Source organism: Balaenoptera borealis (genome assembly GCF_965194805.1).
Source record: "Balaenoptera borealis genome assembly, chromosome: 20".
Lineage (NCBI taxonomy): Eukaryota > Metazoa > Chordata > Mammalia > Artiodactyla > Balaenopteridae > Balaenoptera > Balaenoptera borealis.
The window spans coordinates 26,100,555-26,120,225 of record NC_138879.1 but is presented as its reverse complement, the minus strand read 5'-3'; the positions used below and the strand labels follow the sequence as shown (position 1 = coordinate 26,120,225).

The window sequence follows — 19,671 nt, the reverse complement described above, 5'->3', positions numbered from 1 at the left end:
TAGAAAAAAGTATACACTGTATGATTCCATTTACATAAAATTCTAGAAAATGCAAACAGAAAGCAGATCAACAGTTGCATGGCGATTGGGAAGGGCAAGGAACGATGGGAAGGAAGAATTACAAAGAGACATTAAGAAACTTTCTGAGATGATGGACATTTTGATTTTGGTGATGTCTTCATGGTGTGTATGTATGTGTGTGTGTAAACACAGATTATTGTATGTCAATTATACCTCAAAAAGCTGTTAAAAGAAATGATATTATATGAGAGAGACAATTGGGGAAATTTGAATAGCAACTCTTTATTAGGTAATATTATTGTGTAGGAATTTAATTTCTTCAATACTCTGTGTTAACAGTATTGTAGTTACATAGGGAAATAATTTTTAATATCCAGAGAGGAGGACATCTAGCTGACAGGAGAGGGACTGCAATTGTGGCAGATGCTGTGGAAGGCTGAGGAAGATGAGGCTAGAGCAGTGACCAACAGATGTGACGGCTTGGTGAAGACAGTAATTTGTCAGCTGACCTGACAAAGACGGTTGGAACAGACTGCTAAATGCAGGGCCCTTTTCGCCTACTAATCTCATGCAATCCCCTCAACTAGCCTTGGCATAACAGAAAGTTTCTATTAGCTTGCCATATTGGAGGGGGGATGGCACAATTTAAGGTGCAGTTAGTTGTGTAATAAGCTGTCACAGTAGGATCCTACAGAAATAGTTTTTTAAACTGCAAAAAAATGAAACTTGACCCTTCCCTCACAACATATATGAAAGTTAACTCAAAATGAATCATAGACCTAAATGTAACTATAAAACTTCTGGAAGAAAACATAGGAGAAAATCTTTGTGATTTTGGGTTAGACAATGGGGTCTCACACAAAGATTTCTTAGATAAGACACAAAGAAGCACAAACCATCTAAGAAAAATTGCTAAGGGACTTCCCTGGTGGTTAAGACTCCGAGTTCCCAATGCAGGGGGCCTGGGTTCGATCCCTGGTCAGGGAACTAGATCACACATGCATGCCACAATTAAGAGTTCGCATGCCACAACTAAGAAGCCCATGAGCTGCAACTAAGACCCAGCACAACAAAATAAATAAATTAAATTAATATTAAAAAAAAGAAAAATTGCTAAATTAGAGTTCATCAAAAATTTAAAACCTCTAGTCTTCACAGACACTTTAATACAATGAAGATAAGTCACAATCTGGGAGAAGATATTTACTAAACACATATCTGGGAGAAAGGACTTTTTCCATTGCTTTATATATAAAGCACTCTTAAAACTCAATATAAATATCCAATTAAAAAACAGATTTGAACAGACACTTCATTTAAAAAGATATTTGCACATGAATAGACAGTCAACACCATCAGCTATTACAAAAATGCAAAATGTGGCAAAAACCACGAGATGCAACTACACACCTACTAGAAAGGTTAAAAGTTTTTAAAAAACAAATATAATGATCAGTTGAAGATGTGGAGCAACTGCAACTCTCATAGACTGATAGTGGGAAAGCAAAATGGCACAGGCACTTTAGAAAACAGTTTAGCACTTTCATAAAAAGTTAAATATGCACTTAGCATATGATGGAGCAATCCAACCCTTAGGTATTTTACCCCAAAGAAATGAAAACATACGCTCGCACAAAACATATGTTCACACACACATGTGAGTGTTTTCAGAGGCTTTGTTCATAATAGCCAAAAAACTAGAAACAACTCAAATGTTCATCAAATGATGAATGCATAAACAAACTGTGTATCCACACAACTAGAATACTACTCAGCAATAAAAAGGAATGAACTACTGACAGGTGCAACAAAACAGATGAATCTCCAAAGAGACTGGCTAAGTCAAAGAAGCCAAAAACAAAAGGCTACATGCCACATGATTTCATTTATAAGATATTCTGGAAAAGGCAACATTATACGGACAAAAATCAGATTGGTGGTTGCCAGGGGCTGGTAGTGGGAAGTGGATGGATTGACTACAAAGGGACATGAGGGGTCTTTTGGGAGTGCAGAAGTTTTCTTTACCTCAAATGTGGTGGTGGCTACAGAACTATACGTTTGTCAAAACACATCACACTGTATATTTTAAAATAGTGAATTTTGTTAAATGAAAATTATACATAAATAAACCTGACTTAAGAAAATAATAAAAGAAACCTAAAAAAACAATTGAGTGAAAACAAATGTATGAAAAATCAACTTACAGTTTTTCCAATTCAAGGGTCATCATGAGGATGCTTTCAATTGTTGTAAGTGACACTTGTGTTGTTCCCATGTCTCTGAAGGAGAAACCCAAACATGCATGATATAAAACCCAAAGACAAAAATTCTAAACTTAAAAAGATACTTAACATGTGATTACTTCAATTCTGGCTTCTTACTTGCCATACATGATAATGCCAAAGAGCTCTTATTGAAGAAATTTAAATTTGCATCATCAAATTAATGACCTTGGTGCTGAACAGTACAATCATTTTTTATTATCCTAACTTCTCATTTTCAATTGCATCTACCTCTTTTGATCACCCTTTTTAAAAAAAATACTGTAACCCTTATTCCTTTTTGCTTTCTGGGATAAATAATATTCCTACATGCATCTACATGTTCCATATCTATATGTGTTCTTCAACACTGTTCTCATTCTCTGCTGGCTGTCTTACCCATATATATTCTTTCTTAATCCTTTTCTTTGCCAATAACTCTTATTTTCAATAACCCAGTTAAAATCTAAATTATGACTTTTTAGCCAAAGTACTCAATCTTTGACAAAAGTAAAAAAGAGCAGAAATTATCTCATGAGCCATGAAACTGTTGCAATACTTACAAATATTTTAATGCTGGCAATTTAAAAAGATAAGAATCTTCAACTGTTGTCAAAGGATTACGATTGAGAATTCTGAAAAATGGAATGGAATTTAAATTATCTGCATTTTCAATTACTTCCATGAAAGCTTATATTCATTTTTTTTGGTACGGAACGTGAAAGTTTAAAAAAAAATCATTTTCTGTCTTTACCTGTAAATCACCCTTAGCATCTGTAAAACACTCTCTCATTGGGAACTACCCAGGTCTCTAGATGATAAAGTGGAGAAGAGAAACAAACAAACAAACAAAAAAATAGAAAAAAAAGTGACTAGCAAAGAAAAAATATGCCAAAGAACTTTTCAGGTTAAAAACCCTAGAAGTGACTATGCTGGTAGGAAGCCCTTGCTCGGTAAAAAAGTACTATTTCTAGTGTCTTCCATAATTCCAGGTGTTTTTCTTTCATCTCTACAAATTTTTTAAAATTTCATGATTTAAACTACCCAGTTAAAGACAAAAATAGGGCTAATTCCTTGGTTCTGGAGCCAAAGAAGAAGAGATAAATCCAAGAGGAACTGGTGAAAGCCATAGTCCCATCACATAGTCCCATGTGTATTCTTGCATCATAGCCTTTGTTACTGTGTATATAATCACCTGTTTACTTGTCAGTCTCCTAGATTGCCAGCAACTTGAGATCAGGGACCACACTTTATTGTCATTATTATTCCTGTGCCTGACATAGTGCCTAATATTTACGAGGTATTTAATAAATGTTTGCTGAATAAATAAATAACATTTTGTTTATATATCAATAAAATAAACAAATTAAGTTTGGGGAACAAAATTTTATTCCAAAATGCTGGAATAGATTTTCTTCTTAGTTCTTTCTTTCTTTTTTTCTTTTTTCTTAGTTCTTTAAAATAAATAAGGGGGAAAAAAAACCCAAAAGAAACAGGAAGAAAGAAAAGAATATCTGACTTTAGGTTAACTCTACTCAAGAATTAATAATGTATTGTGCAAATATTATAAAGATAATTATCAAAACTAATATCTTTTGGGTTGCCAGGCATCTGTGATCAGCATTTAACATTTAATCCTCACAGTAACATTATGTGATAGATATATTACCCCATTGTACAAATGAGGAAACCGAGGCACAGAGAAGTTATATAACTTGTCCTAAGTCATCAAGCTAGTAAGAAGCAGAGCTGGAATTTGAACTCAGTTCTGACTCTAAAGCCTGTGTTTAACTTGAATGAAAAAAAAGGGGGGGTGTTTAAAACATCTGTTACTTTAACCTTAATTTTGAGAGCACTAAATATAGAAATACCTTTTCAAACTTCATCTACCCATCTGGGAAAGTGTCTATGAGAATGATATTTTCCTCTTTTTATTTATTTATTTATTTCCCTATTTATTTATTTTTTCCTTAATCATCTCCCATGATAAATATTTAATTAGCCTATGGTCATTGAGACTTTAGAGATTTTAAAAAATATTTCAGGAAAATCAGTAAAAATGATGGAGGAAGGACATCTGAAAATTCATCCCTCCATAGAAGCAACAATATCAACAACAACAACAGCAACAAAACTGGCAAAAATGGTCCGGATCAACTTTTTCTGAACTCTGGAAATTTAACCAACAGGCTTGCAGCAAATTGGGGAGCAATTTATTCAAGGAAAACACATTAATTTCTCTAAGAACAATGAGATCTGTGTTGCTTTAACTTGTCCTTGTCCTTTGCTCTCCATGCCAGTGGTAGCCTTGAAAAACAGCCCACATCCCTGGTACCAGGAGGAGCAGCATGGACTGGGAGGTCCTTCAAAGCCTCATTCCCAAAGAACTGTCATTGTTTTACATGTCTGGTGGTCCCCTGGAAGACCTCACTTGAAAGACTTGACGTTGACCTGACTGAGAGCTGTCTAGTGAGAAAAGCTTCTCCTCAGATGGCATTTTTGGAAAACATTTTCAAGCAAATATTTTAACATGGCGGTTGCATGAGGCAATGCATAACAGTTTGGGGCAAAAAACAGCCCAACCAAAAAGCTTAAAAAGAAAAGCTGAGGAATGAGATGTCCACAGAGACTTTGTAATGTTCCAATGTATTCCTGGGAAACTGGAAGACCACAAGACATATTCCTGGGAATCTAGGAAAATAACTGTTAGCATTAATAAATGAGTTCAGCAAGGTTGTAGGATATAAGATCAATATTACTTCTACACACCAGCAATGAGTAGTCCAAAAATGAAATTAAGAAAACAATTCCATGTGTAACAGCATCAAAACAAATAAAACACTTAGGGAAAAATTTAACCAAGTAAATGCAAGATTCACACTGAAAAGTACAAAAGTGTTGAAAGAAATTGAAGAAGATCTAAATAAATAGAAAGACATGCTGGATTCATGGACTGGAAGATAATCTTATGAAAATTTCACTACTTCCCAAATCGACCTATGGTTCCATTGCAATTCCTATCAAAATCCCAGCTGACTTCTTTCCAGAAATTGCCAAGCTAATTCTAAAATTCATATGGCAATTCAAGGAAACAGAATAACCAAAACAATGTTGGTAAAGAACAAAGTGGGAGGACTCACACATCCTGGTTTCAAAACTCAGTTCAAAGCGACTGCAATCACAGTGTGGTACTGGAATCAGAACAGACATGTAAATCAATGGAACAGAATTGACAGTATCGAAATAAACCCTCATATTTATGGTCTATTGATTTTCAACAAGGGTGCCAAAACAATTCAATGTGGAAAGAACAGTCTTTTCAAATGATGCCGGGATAACTGTACATCCACACACAAAATAATGAAGCTGGACTCCTACACTTCCCACCATATATGAAAATTAACTCCAAATGGATCAAATATCCAAATGTAAGAGCTAAGCCTATAAAACTCTTAGAAGTAAACACAGGAGTAAATCTTTATGACTTTGCATTAGACAACAGTTTCTTAGATATGATACCAGAAGCACAGACAACCAAAGGCAAAATAGATGAATTGGATTTTATAAAAATTAAAAAGTTTGTGCTTCAAAGGACACTATCAAGAAAGTGAAAAAACATATAGAATGGGAGAAAATACTACAGGTGGGAAGAATAAGATGCAGTTGGGAGAAGAAAAGTGTAGTAGTTGCTAGGTGTGACAATCTCAAAATTTTGAACTATTACAAATAAAACAGCCACCCTAAATCACCCCAAAGGACAGATCCAAGTTATTTTTGTTTTTAGCATTTATGCCTTTCTAAATCTGAGAAGCTGCCAGGATTCTAGTACACAGCAAAAAGTGATGACAACACCCTGAAGTGTGTAAGCTTTTGTGTGTACATAGCTATCTAAAGGAAACAATTGCTAGTTGACTGGGGGAGCATTAGGGCTGCTCTGTGACCGCAGCTCAATTTGCCTTCAGAGTGTGGCCACACCTACCTCATTGATATTCTCAACAATGGGGTAAATAATTCAATAGGGATAAGGCTTTGATTTTCCTCTTATTCTCTCTTAGTGCTTATGTTCTTGGTACAATATTGATGTACCACAGACACGCCAGCATGTGAATGTCCTCTGTCTGGTTAAGTTATATAGCCTTTCTACATTGTAGAGTCCTCCAGTTTCTAAAATCATGGAGCTTGTATTGTTAGAACCAATGAAGTGACTAAAAGAATTTTTAAAAATAAGCCATCAGTCTGTACCTGCATAGGTAAATGAAGGAGAAACACTTTAAAGTCAGAAAAAAAAGTAGACTTAACATTTAGGATTATCAACCACTGCTGGTCTTGCATAATATATTTCATTCCTGATTTTATCTGAAAGAGATATGATTACTACCACCATTCAAAAAGTGGTACTTCATTAATTAATAAGTTCTTGGCTTATCTCTGAGGTAGATTTCGGATTTAAAATAGACTACCACACTGCTAACTACTTCACCTGATGTTTGTCAATAACATAGGGGCTTCATTCAAGAAACCTACTGAGAAGTGGATTAAAGTTTTACTGAGCTCTGACCGCCACAGCAACAGTCAGCTCTACCCATCACCAGAGCCTCCCATCAAGCCTCTTAGATAGCCTCAACCACCAGAGGGCAGACAGCAGAAGCACGAAAAACTACAATCCTGCAGCCTGTGGACCAAAAACCACAGTTACAGAAAGATAGACAAGATGAAAAGGCAGAGGGCTATGTACCAGATGAAGGAACAAGAAAAAATCCCAGAAAAACAACTAAATGAAGTGGAGATAGGCAACCTTCCAGAAAAAGAATTCAGAATAATGATAGTGAAGATGATCCAGGACCTCAGAATAAGAATGGAGGCAAAGATTGAGAAGATGCAAGAAATGATTAACATACTTAGTCCGCTGGTTCTCAGTTCTGGCTAGACATTGGCATCCTCTGAGGAGATTTAAAATGATTTTATTGGTCTAGGATGACCAACCGTCGGTGTGAGGGTTTTTAAAAAGTGCTTCAGATGATTCTAATGTGCAGCCAAATTTAGGTGCCACTGCTTAAGCGTTTGAACCGCTGCTACATATTTTCACCTCATCTTCCTATGAGAATATCCAACTGTAGTTGAGGGATTAAAACCAAGATTGCTGAGGATTAACCAAGATGGCGGAGTAGAAGGACGTGCTCTCACTTCCTCTTGTGAGAGCACCAGAATCACAACTGTCTCCTGGACAATCATTGACAGGAAGACCCTGGACTTCACCATGGAGGATACCCCACGTCCAAGGACAGAGGAGAAGGTACAGTGAGACGGTAGGAGGGGCGCAATCAGAGTAAAATCTAATCCCATAACTGCTGGGTGGGTGACTCACAGACTGGCGAACACTTATACCACAGAAGTCCACCCACTGGAGTGAAGGTTCTGAGCCCCACGTCAGGCTTCCCAACCTGGGGGTCCAGCAACGGGAGGAGGAATTCCTAGAGAATCAGACTTTGAAGCCTAGTAGGAACTGATTGCAGGACTTCGACAGGACTGGGGGAAACAGAGACCCCACTCTTGGAGGGCACACACAAAGTAGTGTGCGCATCGGGACCCAGGGGAAGGAGCTGTGACCCCAGGGGAGACTGAACCAGACCTACCTGCTGGTGTTGGGGGGTCTCCTGCAGAGGCGGGTGGTGGCTCTGTTTCACTGTGGGGACAAGGACTCTGGCAGTGGAGGTTCTGGGAAGTGCTCCTTGGCGTGAGCCCTCCCAGAGTCTGCCATTAACCCCACCAAAGAGCCCAGGTAGGCTCCAGTGTTGGGTTGCCTCAGGCCAAACAACCAACAGGGAGGGAACCCAGCCCCACCCATCAACAGTCAAGTGGATTAAAGTTTTACTGATCTCTGACCGCCACAGCAACAGTCAGCTCTACCCACCACCAGAGCCTCCCATCAAGCCTCTTAGATAGCCTCAACCACCAGAGGGCAGACAGCAGAAGCACGAAAAACTACAATCCTGCAGCCTGTGGACCAAAAACCACAGTTACAGAAAGATAGACAAGATGAAAAGGCAGAGGGCTATGTACCAGATGAAGGAACAAGAAAAAACCCCAGAAAAACAACTAAATGAAGTGGAGATAGGCAACCTTCCAGAAAAAGAATTCAGAATAATGATAGTGAAGATGATCCAGGACCTCGGAATAAGAATGGAGGCAAAGATTGAGAAGATGCAAGAAATGATTAACAAAGACCTAGAAGAATTAAAGAACAAACAAACAGAGATGACCAATACAATAACTGAAATGAAAACTACACTAGAAGGAATCAATAGCAGAATAACTGAGGCAGAAGAACGGATAAGTGACCTGGAAGACAGAATGGTGGAATTCACTGCTGTGGAACAGAATAAAGAAAAAAGAATGAAAAGAAATGAAGAGAGCCTAAGAGACCTCTGGGACAACATTCAACGCAACAACATTCGCATTATAGGGGTCCCAGAAGGAGAAGAGAGAGAGAAAGGACCAGAGAAAATATTTGAAGAGATTATAGTCAAAAACTTCCCTAACATGGGAAAGGAAATAGCCACCCAAGTCCAGGAAGCGCAGAGAGTCCCATACAGGATAAACCCAAGGAGAAACACTCCGAGACACATAGTAATCAAAGTGGCAAAAAGTAAAGACAAAGAAAAATTATTGAAAGCAGCAAGGGAAAAATGACAAATAACATACAAGGGAACTCCCATAAGGTTAACAGCTGATTTCTCAGCAAAACTCTACAAGCCAGAAGGGAGTGGCATGATATACTTAAAGTGATGAAAGGGAAGAACCTACAACCAAGATTACTGTACCTGGCAAGGATCTCATTTAGATTTGATGGAGAAATCAAAAGCTTTACAGACAAGCAAAAGCTAAGAGAATTCAGCACCACCAAACCAGCTCTACAACAAATGCTAAAGGAACTTCTCTAACTGGGAAACACAAGAGAAGAAAAGGAACTACAAAAACAAACCCAAAGCAATTAAGAAAATGGTCATAGGAACATACATATCGATAATTACCTTAAACGTGAATGGATTAAATGCCCCAACCAAAAGACATAGACTGGATGAATGGATACAAAAACAAGACCCATATATATGCTGTCTACAAGAGACCCACTTTAGACCTAGGGACACATACAGACTGAAAGTGAGGGGATGGAAACAGATATTCCATGCAAATGGAAATCAAAAGAAAGCTGTAGTAGCTATACTCATATCAGATGAAATAGACTTTAAAATAAAGAACGTTACAAGAGACAAGGAAGGACACTACATAATGATCAAGGGATCAATCCAAGAAGAAGATATATCAATTATAAATATATATGCACCCAACATAGGAGCACCTCAATACATAAGGCAACTGCTAACAGCTATAAAAGAGGAAATCGACAGTAACACAATCATAGTGGGGGACTTTAACACCTCACTTACACCAATGGACAGATCATCCAAAATGAAAATAAATAAGGAAACAGAAGCTTTAAATGACACAATAGACCAGATAGATTTAATTGATATATATAGGACATTCCATCCAAAAACAGCAGATTACACATTCTTCTCAAGTGCGCACGGAACATTCTCCAGGATAGATCACATCTTGGGTCACAAATCAAGCCTCAGTAAATTTAAGAAAATTGAAATCATATCAAGCACCTTTTCTGACCACAACGCTATGAGATTAGAAATGAATTACAGGGAAAAAAACGTAAAAAGGACAAACACATGGAGGCTAAACAATACGTTACTAAATAACCAAGAGATCACTGAAGAAATCAAAGAGGAAATAAAAAAATACCTAGAGACAAATGACAATGAAAACACGACGACCCAAAACCTATGGGATGCAGCAAAAGCAGTTCTAAGAGGGAAGTTTATAGCTATACAAGCCTACCTAAAGAAACAAGAAAAATCTCAAGTAAACAATCTAACCTTACACCTAAAGAAACTAGAGAAAGAAGAACAAACAAAACCCAAAGTTAGCAGAAGGAAAGAAATCATAAAGATCAGAGCAGACATAAATGAAATAGAAACAAAGAAAACAATAGCAAAGATCAATAAAACTAAAAGTTGGTTCTTTGAGAAGATAAACAAAATTGATAAGCCATTAGCCAGACTCATCAAGAAAAAGAGGGAGAGGACTCAAATCAATAAAATCAGATATGAAAAAGGAGAAGTTACAACAGACACCGCAGAAATACAAAGCATCCTAAGAGACTACTACAAGCAACTTTATGCCAATAAAATGGACAACCTGGAAGAAATGGACAAATTTTTAGAAAGGTGTAACCTTCCAAGACTGAACCAGGAAGAAACAGAATATATGAACAGACCAATCACAAGTAATGAAATTGAAACTGTGATTAAAAATCTTCCAAAAAACAAAAGTCCAGGACCAGATGGCTTCACAGGTGAATTCTATCAAACATTTAGAGAAGAGCTAACACCTATCCTTCTCAAACTCTTCCAAACAATTGCAGACGAAGGAACACTCCCAAACTCATTCTATGAGGCCACCATCACCCTGATACCAAAACCAGACAAAGACACTACAAAAAAAGAAAATTACAGACCAATATCACTGATGAATATAGATGCAAAACTCCTCAACAAAATACTAGCAAACAGAATCCAACAACACATTAAAAGGATCATACACCACGATCAAGTGGGATTTATCCCAGGGATGCAAGGATTCTTCAATATATGCAAATCAATCAATGTGATACACCATATTAACAAATTGAAGAATAAAAACCATATGATCATCTCAATAGATGCAGAAAAAGCTTTTGACAAAATTCAACACCCATTTATGATAAAAACTCTCCAGAAAGTGGGCATAGAGGGAACCTACCTCAACATAATAAAGGCCATATATGACAAACCCACAGCAAACATCATTCTCAATGGTGAAAAACTGAAAACATTTCCTCTAAAATCAGGAACGGGACAAGGATGTCCACTCTCACCACCATTATTCAACATAGTTCTGGAAGTCCTAGCCACGGCAATCAAAGAAGAAAAAAAAAAAAAGGAATCCAAATTGGAAAAGAAGAAGTAAAACTGTCAGTGTTTGCGGATGACATGATACTATACATAGAGAATCCTAAAACTGCCACCAGAAAACTGCTAGAGCTAATTAATGAATATAGTAAAGTTGCAGGATACAAAATTAATGCACAGAAATCTCTTGCATTCCTATACACTAATGATGAAAAATCTGAAAGAGAAATTATGGAAACACTCCCATTTACCATTGCAACAAAAAGAATAAAATACCTAGGAATAAACCTACCTAGGGAGACAAAAGACCTGTATGCAGAAAAGTATAAGACACTGATGAAAGAAATTAAAGATGATACCAACAGATGGAGAGATATACCATGTTCTTGGATTGGAAGAATCAACATTGTGAAAATGACTATACTACCCAAAGCAATCTACAGATTCAATGCAATCCCTATCAAATTACCAATGGCATTTTTTATGGAGCTAGAACAAATCATCTTAAAATTTGTATGGAGACACAAAAGACCCTGAATAGCCAAAGCAGTCTTGAGGGGAAAAAATGGAGCTGGAGGAATCAGACTCCCTGACGTCAGACTATACTACAAATCTACAGTAATCAAGACAATATGGTACTGGCACAAAAACAGAAACATATATCAATGGAACAAGATAGAAAGCCCAGAGATTAACCCACGCACCTATGGTCAACTAATCTATGACAAAGGAGGCAAAGATATACAATAGAGAAAAGACAGTCTCTTCAATAAGTGGTGCTGGGAAAACTGGACAGCTACATGTAAAAGAATGAAATTAGAACACTCCCTAACACCATACACAAAAATAAACTCAAAATGGATTAGAGACCTAAATATAAGACTGGACACTATAAAACTCTTAGAGGAAAACATAGGAAGAACACTCTTTGACATCAATCACAGCAAGATCTTTTTTGATCCACCTCCTAGAGTAATGGAAATAAAAACAAAAATAAACAAATGGGACCTAATGAAACTTCAAAGCTTTTGCACAGCAAAGGAAACCATAAACAAGACGAAAAGACAACCCTCAGAATGGGAGAAGATATTTGCAAACGAATCAACGGACAAAGGATTAATCTCCAAAATATATAAACAGCTCATTCAGCTCAATATTAAAGAAACAAACAACCCAATCCAAAACTGGGCAGAAGACCTAAATAGACATTTCTCGAAAGAAGACATACAGACGGCCACGAAGCACATGAAAAGATGCTCAACATCACTAATTATTAGAGAAATGCAAATCAAAACTACAATGAGGTATCACCTCACTCCTGTTAGAATGGGCATCATCAGAAAATCTACAAACAACAAATGCTGGAGAGGGTGTGGAGAAAAGGGAACCCTCTTGCACTGTTGGTGGGAATGTAAATTGATACAGCCACTATGGAGAACAATATGGAGGTTCCTTAAAAAACTAAAAATAGAATTACCATATGACCCAGCAATCCCACTACTGGGCATATACCCAGAGAAAACCGTAATTCAAAAAGACACATGCACCCGAATGTTCATTGCAGCACTATTTACAATAGCCAGGTCATGGAAGCAACCTAAATGCCCATCAACAGACGAATGGATAAAGAAGATGTGGTACATATATACAATGGAATATTACTCAGCCATAAAAAGGAACGAAATTGAGTCATTTGTTGAGACGTGGATGGATCTAGAGACTGTCATACAGAGTGAAGTAAGTCAGAAAGAGAAAAACAAATATCGTATATTAACACATGTATGTGGAACCTAGAAAAATGGTACAGATGAGCCGGTTTGCAGGGCAGAAGTTGAGACACAGATGTAGAGAATGGACATATGGACACCAAGGGGGGAAAACTGCGGTGGGGTGGGGATGGTGATGTGCTGAATTGGGCGATTGGGATTGACATGTATACACTGATGTGTATAAAATTGATGTCTAATAAGAACCTGCAGTATAAAAAAACAAACAAACAAAACAACTAATACTAAACTTTCATTGGGTTATTTGTATGGAAATATGTTAATATAAATGTTTCAGACATTACATGAAATTTCTAAAAAAAAAAAAAAAAAGAATGTTCTATGAGTTATCCCTTCTTCACGATGTAACAAATACAGTGCTGTGAAGAGAAAGAGCATGCACTTTGGATGGGATGGACCTAGATTCAAACTAGTTAGTGTGAGTGTGACCTCAGATTAGTCACCCTGAACCCATGGACCTCAGGGAGTACTCGTGCTGCCCTGGAAATCCCTGGGTTGCCTCTTAAAGCAGCCAATGAATATAACCTGTTTACCACACTGGCTGGCTCACACTGAGAAACATCCTCTGGCTGTCCTCACTACCCTACCCAAGGCGCCAAGCCCGTGCCAACCCAAGAGTGCCTCGTGCTGCCCAGACTTGCTGCCATCCAACCCATGAGAGGACCGGGTAGCAAGAGAGATGTGTGTCCTCCTGGTACCTGTCTCGATGCGTTCAGTAGCAAGTAACAGAAAAATCCAGCGAACAGTGTTTAAATCATAAGGATGGTTACTGCTCACTTAACAAGTAATCTGAGACAGGCAGTCCCAGGGAAGCTTTGGTGCCTCAGTGATGCAGTCAAGGAAGTGGGCTTGCTTTTTCTCCTCTGCCATCCTCAGGGCATCCACAATGTTTTCCTGCAGGATCACAGGATGGCTGCCCAAGCTTCCCATCCTCACCGGACAGCTCCCAAGAAGGAAGAACTTTTTTTTCCTCGCATGTCTCCCTTTTCCTGCAAGGAGTATCTTTCCAAAGGCCCTAGCAACTTTCCCTTATATCTTTTTATTTTATTTATTTATTTTTTAAAATTGAAGTATAGTTGATTTACAAAAAAAAAAAAAAAAAAAAAACCTACTGACTTATAATTACCTGAAACCCGGTAATGAATCAAGGTTTTGTGGGACCTGAACCTCATCTACTTTGGGAAATCCTATCTAATAAAAACATGCAACGTTATGAATACAAAAATGGCTAGGACCCCTCTCAAGACCTTGGAAGGGACCTATGCAAGTGAGGAGCCCTGAAGCCTAAGCTTCATTGAATTTATGATAAATCCACCTGAGCTGCGGCCCTTTGCCAAACTTATTTAATGCAGGCAACTTATAAACACCCAAGTAATATGTCATTATAGGTAGTAAAATGACTTAACTCGAGGGTGGCATCTTCCCTTGGTGGTTGCCTTTGGAAAGAGATGTAATAAAGTTTGTATCTCACCATGGCAAATGTTTCCTGAAGCAAATTAGTTTTGTCTGTTAGAAAGACTTAACCCAAAACAAAGACTTACTATACTGTGACAATCTTTTGAAAGTAACTGCGAAGGAGTTTTAGGAGTACAGTACTAATTTATTTCCAACACCAGAGAGTTCTGATTCTCTCACTACCGATTTCTGTTATTTAAGAGGAACACAAAATCAAAAGAAACAAGTTGGTGCCTCTTCTATTACAAATCTTTTATAACTTACTACCCATTTTCTACTTCATCAACCCCTCCTCACCTTGTTACCCTGCTGCACATATGCTAGAATGGCTCTCATATAGGTTTTCCCATCAACATCCATCTTTCTCCTTCCAGAATGTAAGTTTCTTGGGGATACAGTCCCTGCCCTATGCGTCTTTGTATCCCCAGCACTTAGTACAGTGCTGACACACAGTGGGCATGGCACTCAGTGAATGTTTTTGAATGAATTCATTAATTTTTAAACTGTGATTGATTGATTGATTGATTTCCACAATATATTTTCCTGTGTTGCCTACATAACTATAGGGAAACTCTGATTCTTATAAGGAACTCTTGGTGTTATGGGATGTTTAGGAAAGGCGGTGAGTTTAAGACGTTGTATTGACGCTACTAAAACTTCCTGGTGAAGGGACCTCATGAGCCTGCTCTCCGGTGTGCTGGCAAAAGAAAAACTGACCCTCGGTGCTCTCTCCCCAAGGTAGGCATCAGCACACTAACAAGGGAAAGGAAGGAGGCCGCTAAAGATAGGCATAGGCAGGAATTGCTAATCCAGCTCCAGACACAGCCTCAACACCTTCATTAACCCAAAATGAACTGTGTGAAACTGGATTTCTGAACCACAAGACAGGTAGGAGAGTCTTTATCAAAGCCAGGTGTAGAAGAGCTCTTTACCTTGAGTCTAAAATCGCCTTCGGGCCATTGAACATACCCACTCTAATTTGCTTGTGTCGTGAGAAATCACAGAATTTTTGAGCTGAAGGGGTGTAAAACCCACACTTCTTACTGAAGAGTAGTCAGCAGAGAAAGTATATTGAATTAGGCTACAGCAATGTATTTTCTTTATATTTCTCACACTACAGCTGAACACAAACAACGTCTTTTTCCACACCTCAAAGCTTCCTATTGGCCACAGATCATTCACTTCAGAGATCTATGCTTTTTGAAAAATAATGTTCTGGGTGGCTGGGGAGAGCCCTGTGGTGGGTGTTCAGGAATTCTTTCTGCTTTACCATTTAAAAGAGCTAATAATGGTTGGGGAAGCACCCACACCTTTTGCTCCCTGAAGAATTCGGTGCTAAACTTAGTTCTTTGCTGCTCTGTGTGGCATACATTTTAAGCAGTTAGGAACGTTGCACATGAGCAGGAATCAAAGTGAAATTCAAAAGTGGAACTTCATGGACCATTCGCATATTGGAGAGGCATCAGTGGGATTCCATGACAATGCTAATTTGAGTGTTTTTGCTTGGTGCCTTTTATTGCCCGTGCCAAAGATCAGTACTATGGAAAGCAGAGCGATTCATATATCTGAGTTAAACAAGTCTCTTGGCCTCTTTGTACCTTAGTTTCCTCATTTGAAAAAAAAAATAAATGGCTCTCAGGACATACTTTCCAGAATTCATACTGGGCTTACACCCAGCTAACCAAGAACTGCATGATGTTTTTACACACAGTTTTTTACATGCATTCATCTTCTATTTCACTTACAACTTGTGTAAAAACTGCATTCCATGCCAGGCCTGAAACGTTCCAAAGCTCAGTTCTGTGAGTAAATTGCAACCAAGATTTCTACAAAAAAAGACACAAGCAAAAGAAGAAGAAAAATATATATTCTCTCAGAACATTTATCCTTTGGCAATAATTCTAATTTATATATGATGAAACATAACAACACTACTCCCTCCGTACGCTAAGGAAATCTCACTGTGGAGGATACTATGATTTATACTTTCATGATTATATATGCGGTGCATTAGATACAAAATAGTAAATGCTCATTAAATACTTGTGTTAAGTGATCTTTATTTCTCTAGAAAGGCAGCACTATTGACATTTTGGGCTGGATAATTCTTTGCTGTGGGAGGCTCTCCTGTACACTGTTGGATGTTTAGTAGCATCTCTGGCCTCTGTCCACTAGATGCCAGTAGCATATACAGTTCTGACAAGCAAAAATGTCTCCAGACGCTACCAAATGTCACCTGCGTGCAAAATCACCCTGGTTGAGAGCCACTGCTCTATAATGATTCACTCTGATCTGTGTAATAATTCTCACACTAATCTTTGCTAGAGACAAAAAGGATTTGCTACAAAGTTTTAGTAGTAATTTTAATCATATTTCCAAAGGAGTAACAAATTAATTTTATAAAAAATTAAGCTTTACAAAAATTCCAAATATAATGAAGTTATATTTGTAACTTAGATAAACTGCAAAAAAGGTAGTGGTTCAAACGTACGTCTTTCGATAGACTGTATTTTATTGCAGGATAAATCTCTAGGAAAAGGAAAAGGAAAATATTGCCTCAATTAGCTATTAGATATCTAATTAGTAGGAATAACTAGTAGAGGTTAGAATGATAATAATAAATAAGAAGCTTTGGTCTAAACTCCAAACCTTAGGAATTATTATTTGGACCTTCCAGAGCCCCTAGCCCTGCCTTCACCTCTCTTAAGAGTCTCACCTTCAGGATCTTCATAAATTAAATATACAACTATAGATCTTGATAGATTTTGGAGGTAATCTTTCCTGAGAGCAGAAGCATTGATTAGATTCCACCTTTTGTGGTCTCATCAAATTCTAGATTATGAGCTCAAAGTTTTTATCTCTATATATCATTATAATTTCTAATATTAAAAGGAATATTCTTATATTTACACACTTCCCAGTAGAGTTCTGTTTTTCTAGGCCAATTCATTACCAGAAGAAATAAAAGATACCCTTTCACACAACTTGAAAGGAAGTTACTCCTCTCATTAATATGTAACTTTAATTCAGTATTACACTTTCTATCATATTGACTTTTATTAGAAAATACCTACTCTTGACTATAGCTGACTATCTTATTTCCATTGATTCCAGCTTAGTCTCTCATTTCACCTGGATGGGTATAACTGTCTTCTGACTGGTGTTTCCATCTCTACCCTCTCCCTTTCTAAGCCATCCTCCACGCGATCACCAGATTAACTCTCCGGAAGTGGTCTTCAAATACCAGCATCACTTGTGAACTTCTTGAAGATACAAATACTCAGCCCTACTCTGGACCTCCGGAATCAGTAACTATGGGAGTGGAGCTTGTGTTTTCACAAGCCCTCCAAGTGGTTGGTTCTGTTGCAGGCTAAAGCGCGTCCTAAAGCACTGCTGTGGTAACATGGTAGCTTGGCATGTTATCCTTGGCTTGGCCTCCAAAGCCCTAGATGATCTGGCTCTAATCTCCTACTCTTCCCACTTGTACTCTACAGGTACTCAGAGCATTTTTCCTGTGTTTTGCCTTTCTCCCACTTTCCTGTTGCAAGCTTATTCATCCCAAGATGTCCGTCATTGATACCCAATGGCCCTTCGAGGTCCCGTTTAAACAGCATTGCTCTAGTAACATCTTCCCTGATCCAACTTGAAGTCTTTTTTCCCTCCTTTGTGCTCCAATACCAACGTATAGCTCTCATTGCCCATATTCATTTCTTTCTTTAAATATAGCTGTTTTTGCAACCCATTTCCTCTGAGCATAAACTCCTTCAAAGTATGGACTAGATCCTGCTTATGTGCATCGTCTATCATGTTTAAAGCCAACGCGTGGACATAAAGCAAACTCAAATATTTATAAAATCAACAAATAGCTGGGGAGTGGATAGAAGGAGGGAACGACTGTTTTAAAAGAAAGGTAGTTTTATGACTTCATGGTGCCTCCACAGCACTTTGTCATTATGGTTTGAGTTTATATGTTTATTTTCCCTGTGAGATCATGAGTTGCTAAAAGGAGTCCTGTCTTACCCATCTTCGTGTTTACAACACTAGGCATAGTGCTGATTAGCATATTCTTTTTTCGCTTTTTTATTGATTGGCATTTTTTGGTAAAGAATGAGAATACTTATTCCTTTTTAAAGAATGAGAATACTTATCCAAACACCAAATACTATTTGGCGCCTGAGATTCTTTTCAAACCTCCACTGCTCAGATGCTGAGCAGTCAGACTCACAAGGATTAATGGGAGGTGAAGGCTGCTTCTGGTGTGATGTACGGGGTGGGGGTCGGGACGTTGCCATTGGACGTCATTCCAGAAGCAAACATCAAGACTGTGTGGTGATAAACATGAGTCCCCGAGGTGGCTGGCCTGAAAGCCGGTTCACACCCTGAACTTCCCCAGCTGCCCGCTGGGGGGCAGGAGCGGGCAGAACAGCACAGCCCCAGGCTGCAGTCCCCAGGCTGCAGGTTCCTCGGTCACTTTCCCATTCCCGACTTCACTCACCCACCCTAGAGGGATTCTATTCCCACTTCCCAGGAGAGGAGAGGGTGGCTCAGAGACGTTGCCCAGGGGGCCAGCCCAGGTGTTTTGATTTCCCGAACTCCCTCTCAGCCCCTCCAGGACTGTCCTGCCAGGGGTGCCAGAACTGAGGGGTCAGAGGTGGCCTCGGGCTCCATTGCGGGGGGCGGGGAGGGGGGGTGGGAGTGGCGGCAGCCAGGCAGCATTGCCGTCAGAGCGAGCGAGTGAGAGGCATCAGAGCCCCACCAAAGGCCCCCGATAAGAATGCAGGTCAGCGGGAGGAGCTGCAAGGGGAGGAGGGGCGGTCCCAGCCCTGCCCAGACAGGCCCAGCCGCCCCCACAGCTGCCCTCCTCTCCCTGGGGGCAGCAGTGGGGGAGAGCAGGAGAGGACTCGCCAGGCTCCTGGGGTCTAAGTCCCCCAGAACCAGGAAGACAAAAGAGGAGCCCCAGGGAGCGGGGTGGGCCTGAGGTCACCGTAACACGCCTGTCCCTCCGCCACCCAGGCAGACAGAAACAAACGTTTGGCCCCCTCAACTGGTCTGCTTTCCTCTGTAACCCCCAAATCATTCTGATGCCCCCATTTAGGAAACTTTGTGACCCCAGACTCTCCCAAA

At 39.0% G+C, this 19,671-nt stretch overlaps 1 protein-coding gene across 2 annotated transcripts in view; it reads right to left on the bottom strand.

Annotated features, from left to right (window-relative positions):
• The window catches only part of SP6 (Sp6 transcription factor), a 36,357-nt gene that overhangs the window by 8,383 nt on the left and 8,303 nt on the right, over positions 1-19,671 (bottom strand). The window contains exons 3-4 of one of the 2 annotated variants that reach the window (XR_014238900.1): positions 16,293-16,373; positions 2,226-2,300 (exon numbers count right to left, since the gene is read on the bottom strand). Coding sequence is in view for 1 of the 2 variants with exons in the window: in XM_082374443.1 (XP_082230569.1) it covers positions 16,342-16,373 (32 nt within the window). In the remaining variant the exon portion in view is untranslated. Of the gene's footprint in view, positions 1-2,225; positions 2,301-15,540; positions 15,591-16,292; positions 16,374-19,671 lie in introns of those variants that run through there. The other variant, XM_082374443.1, reaches the window with a different exon arrangement.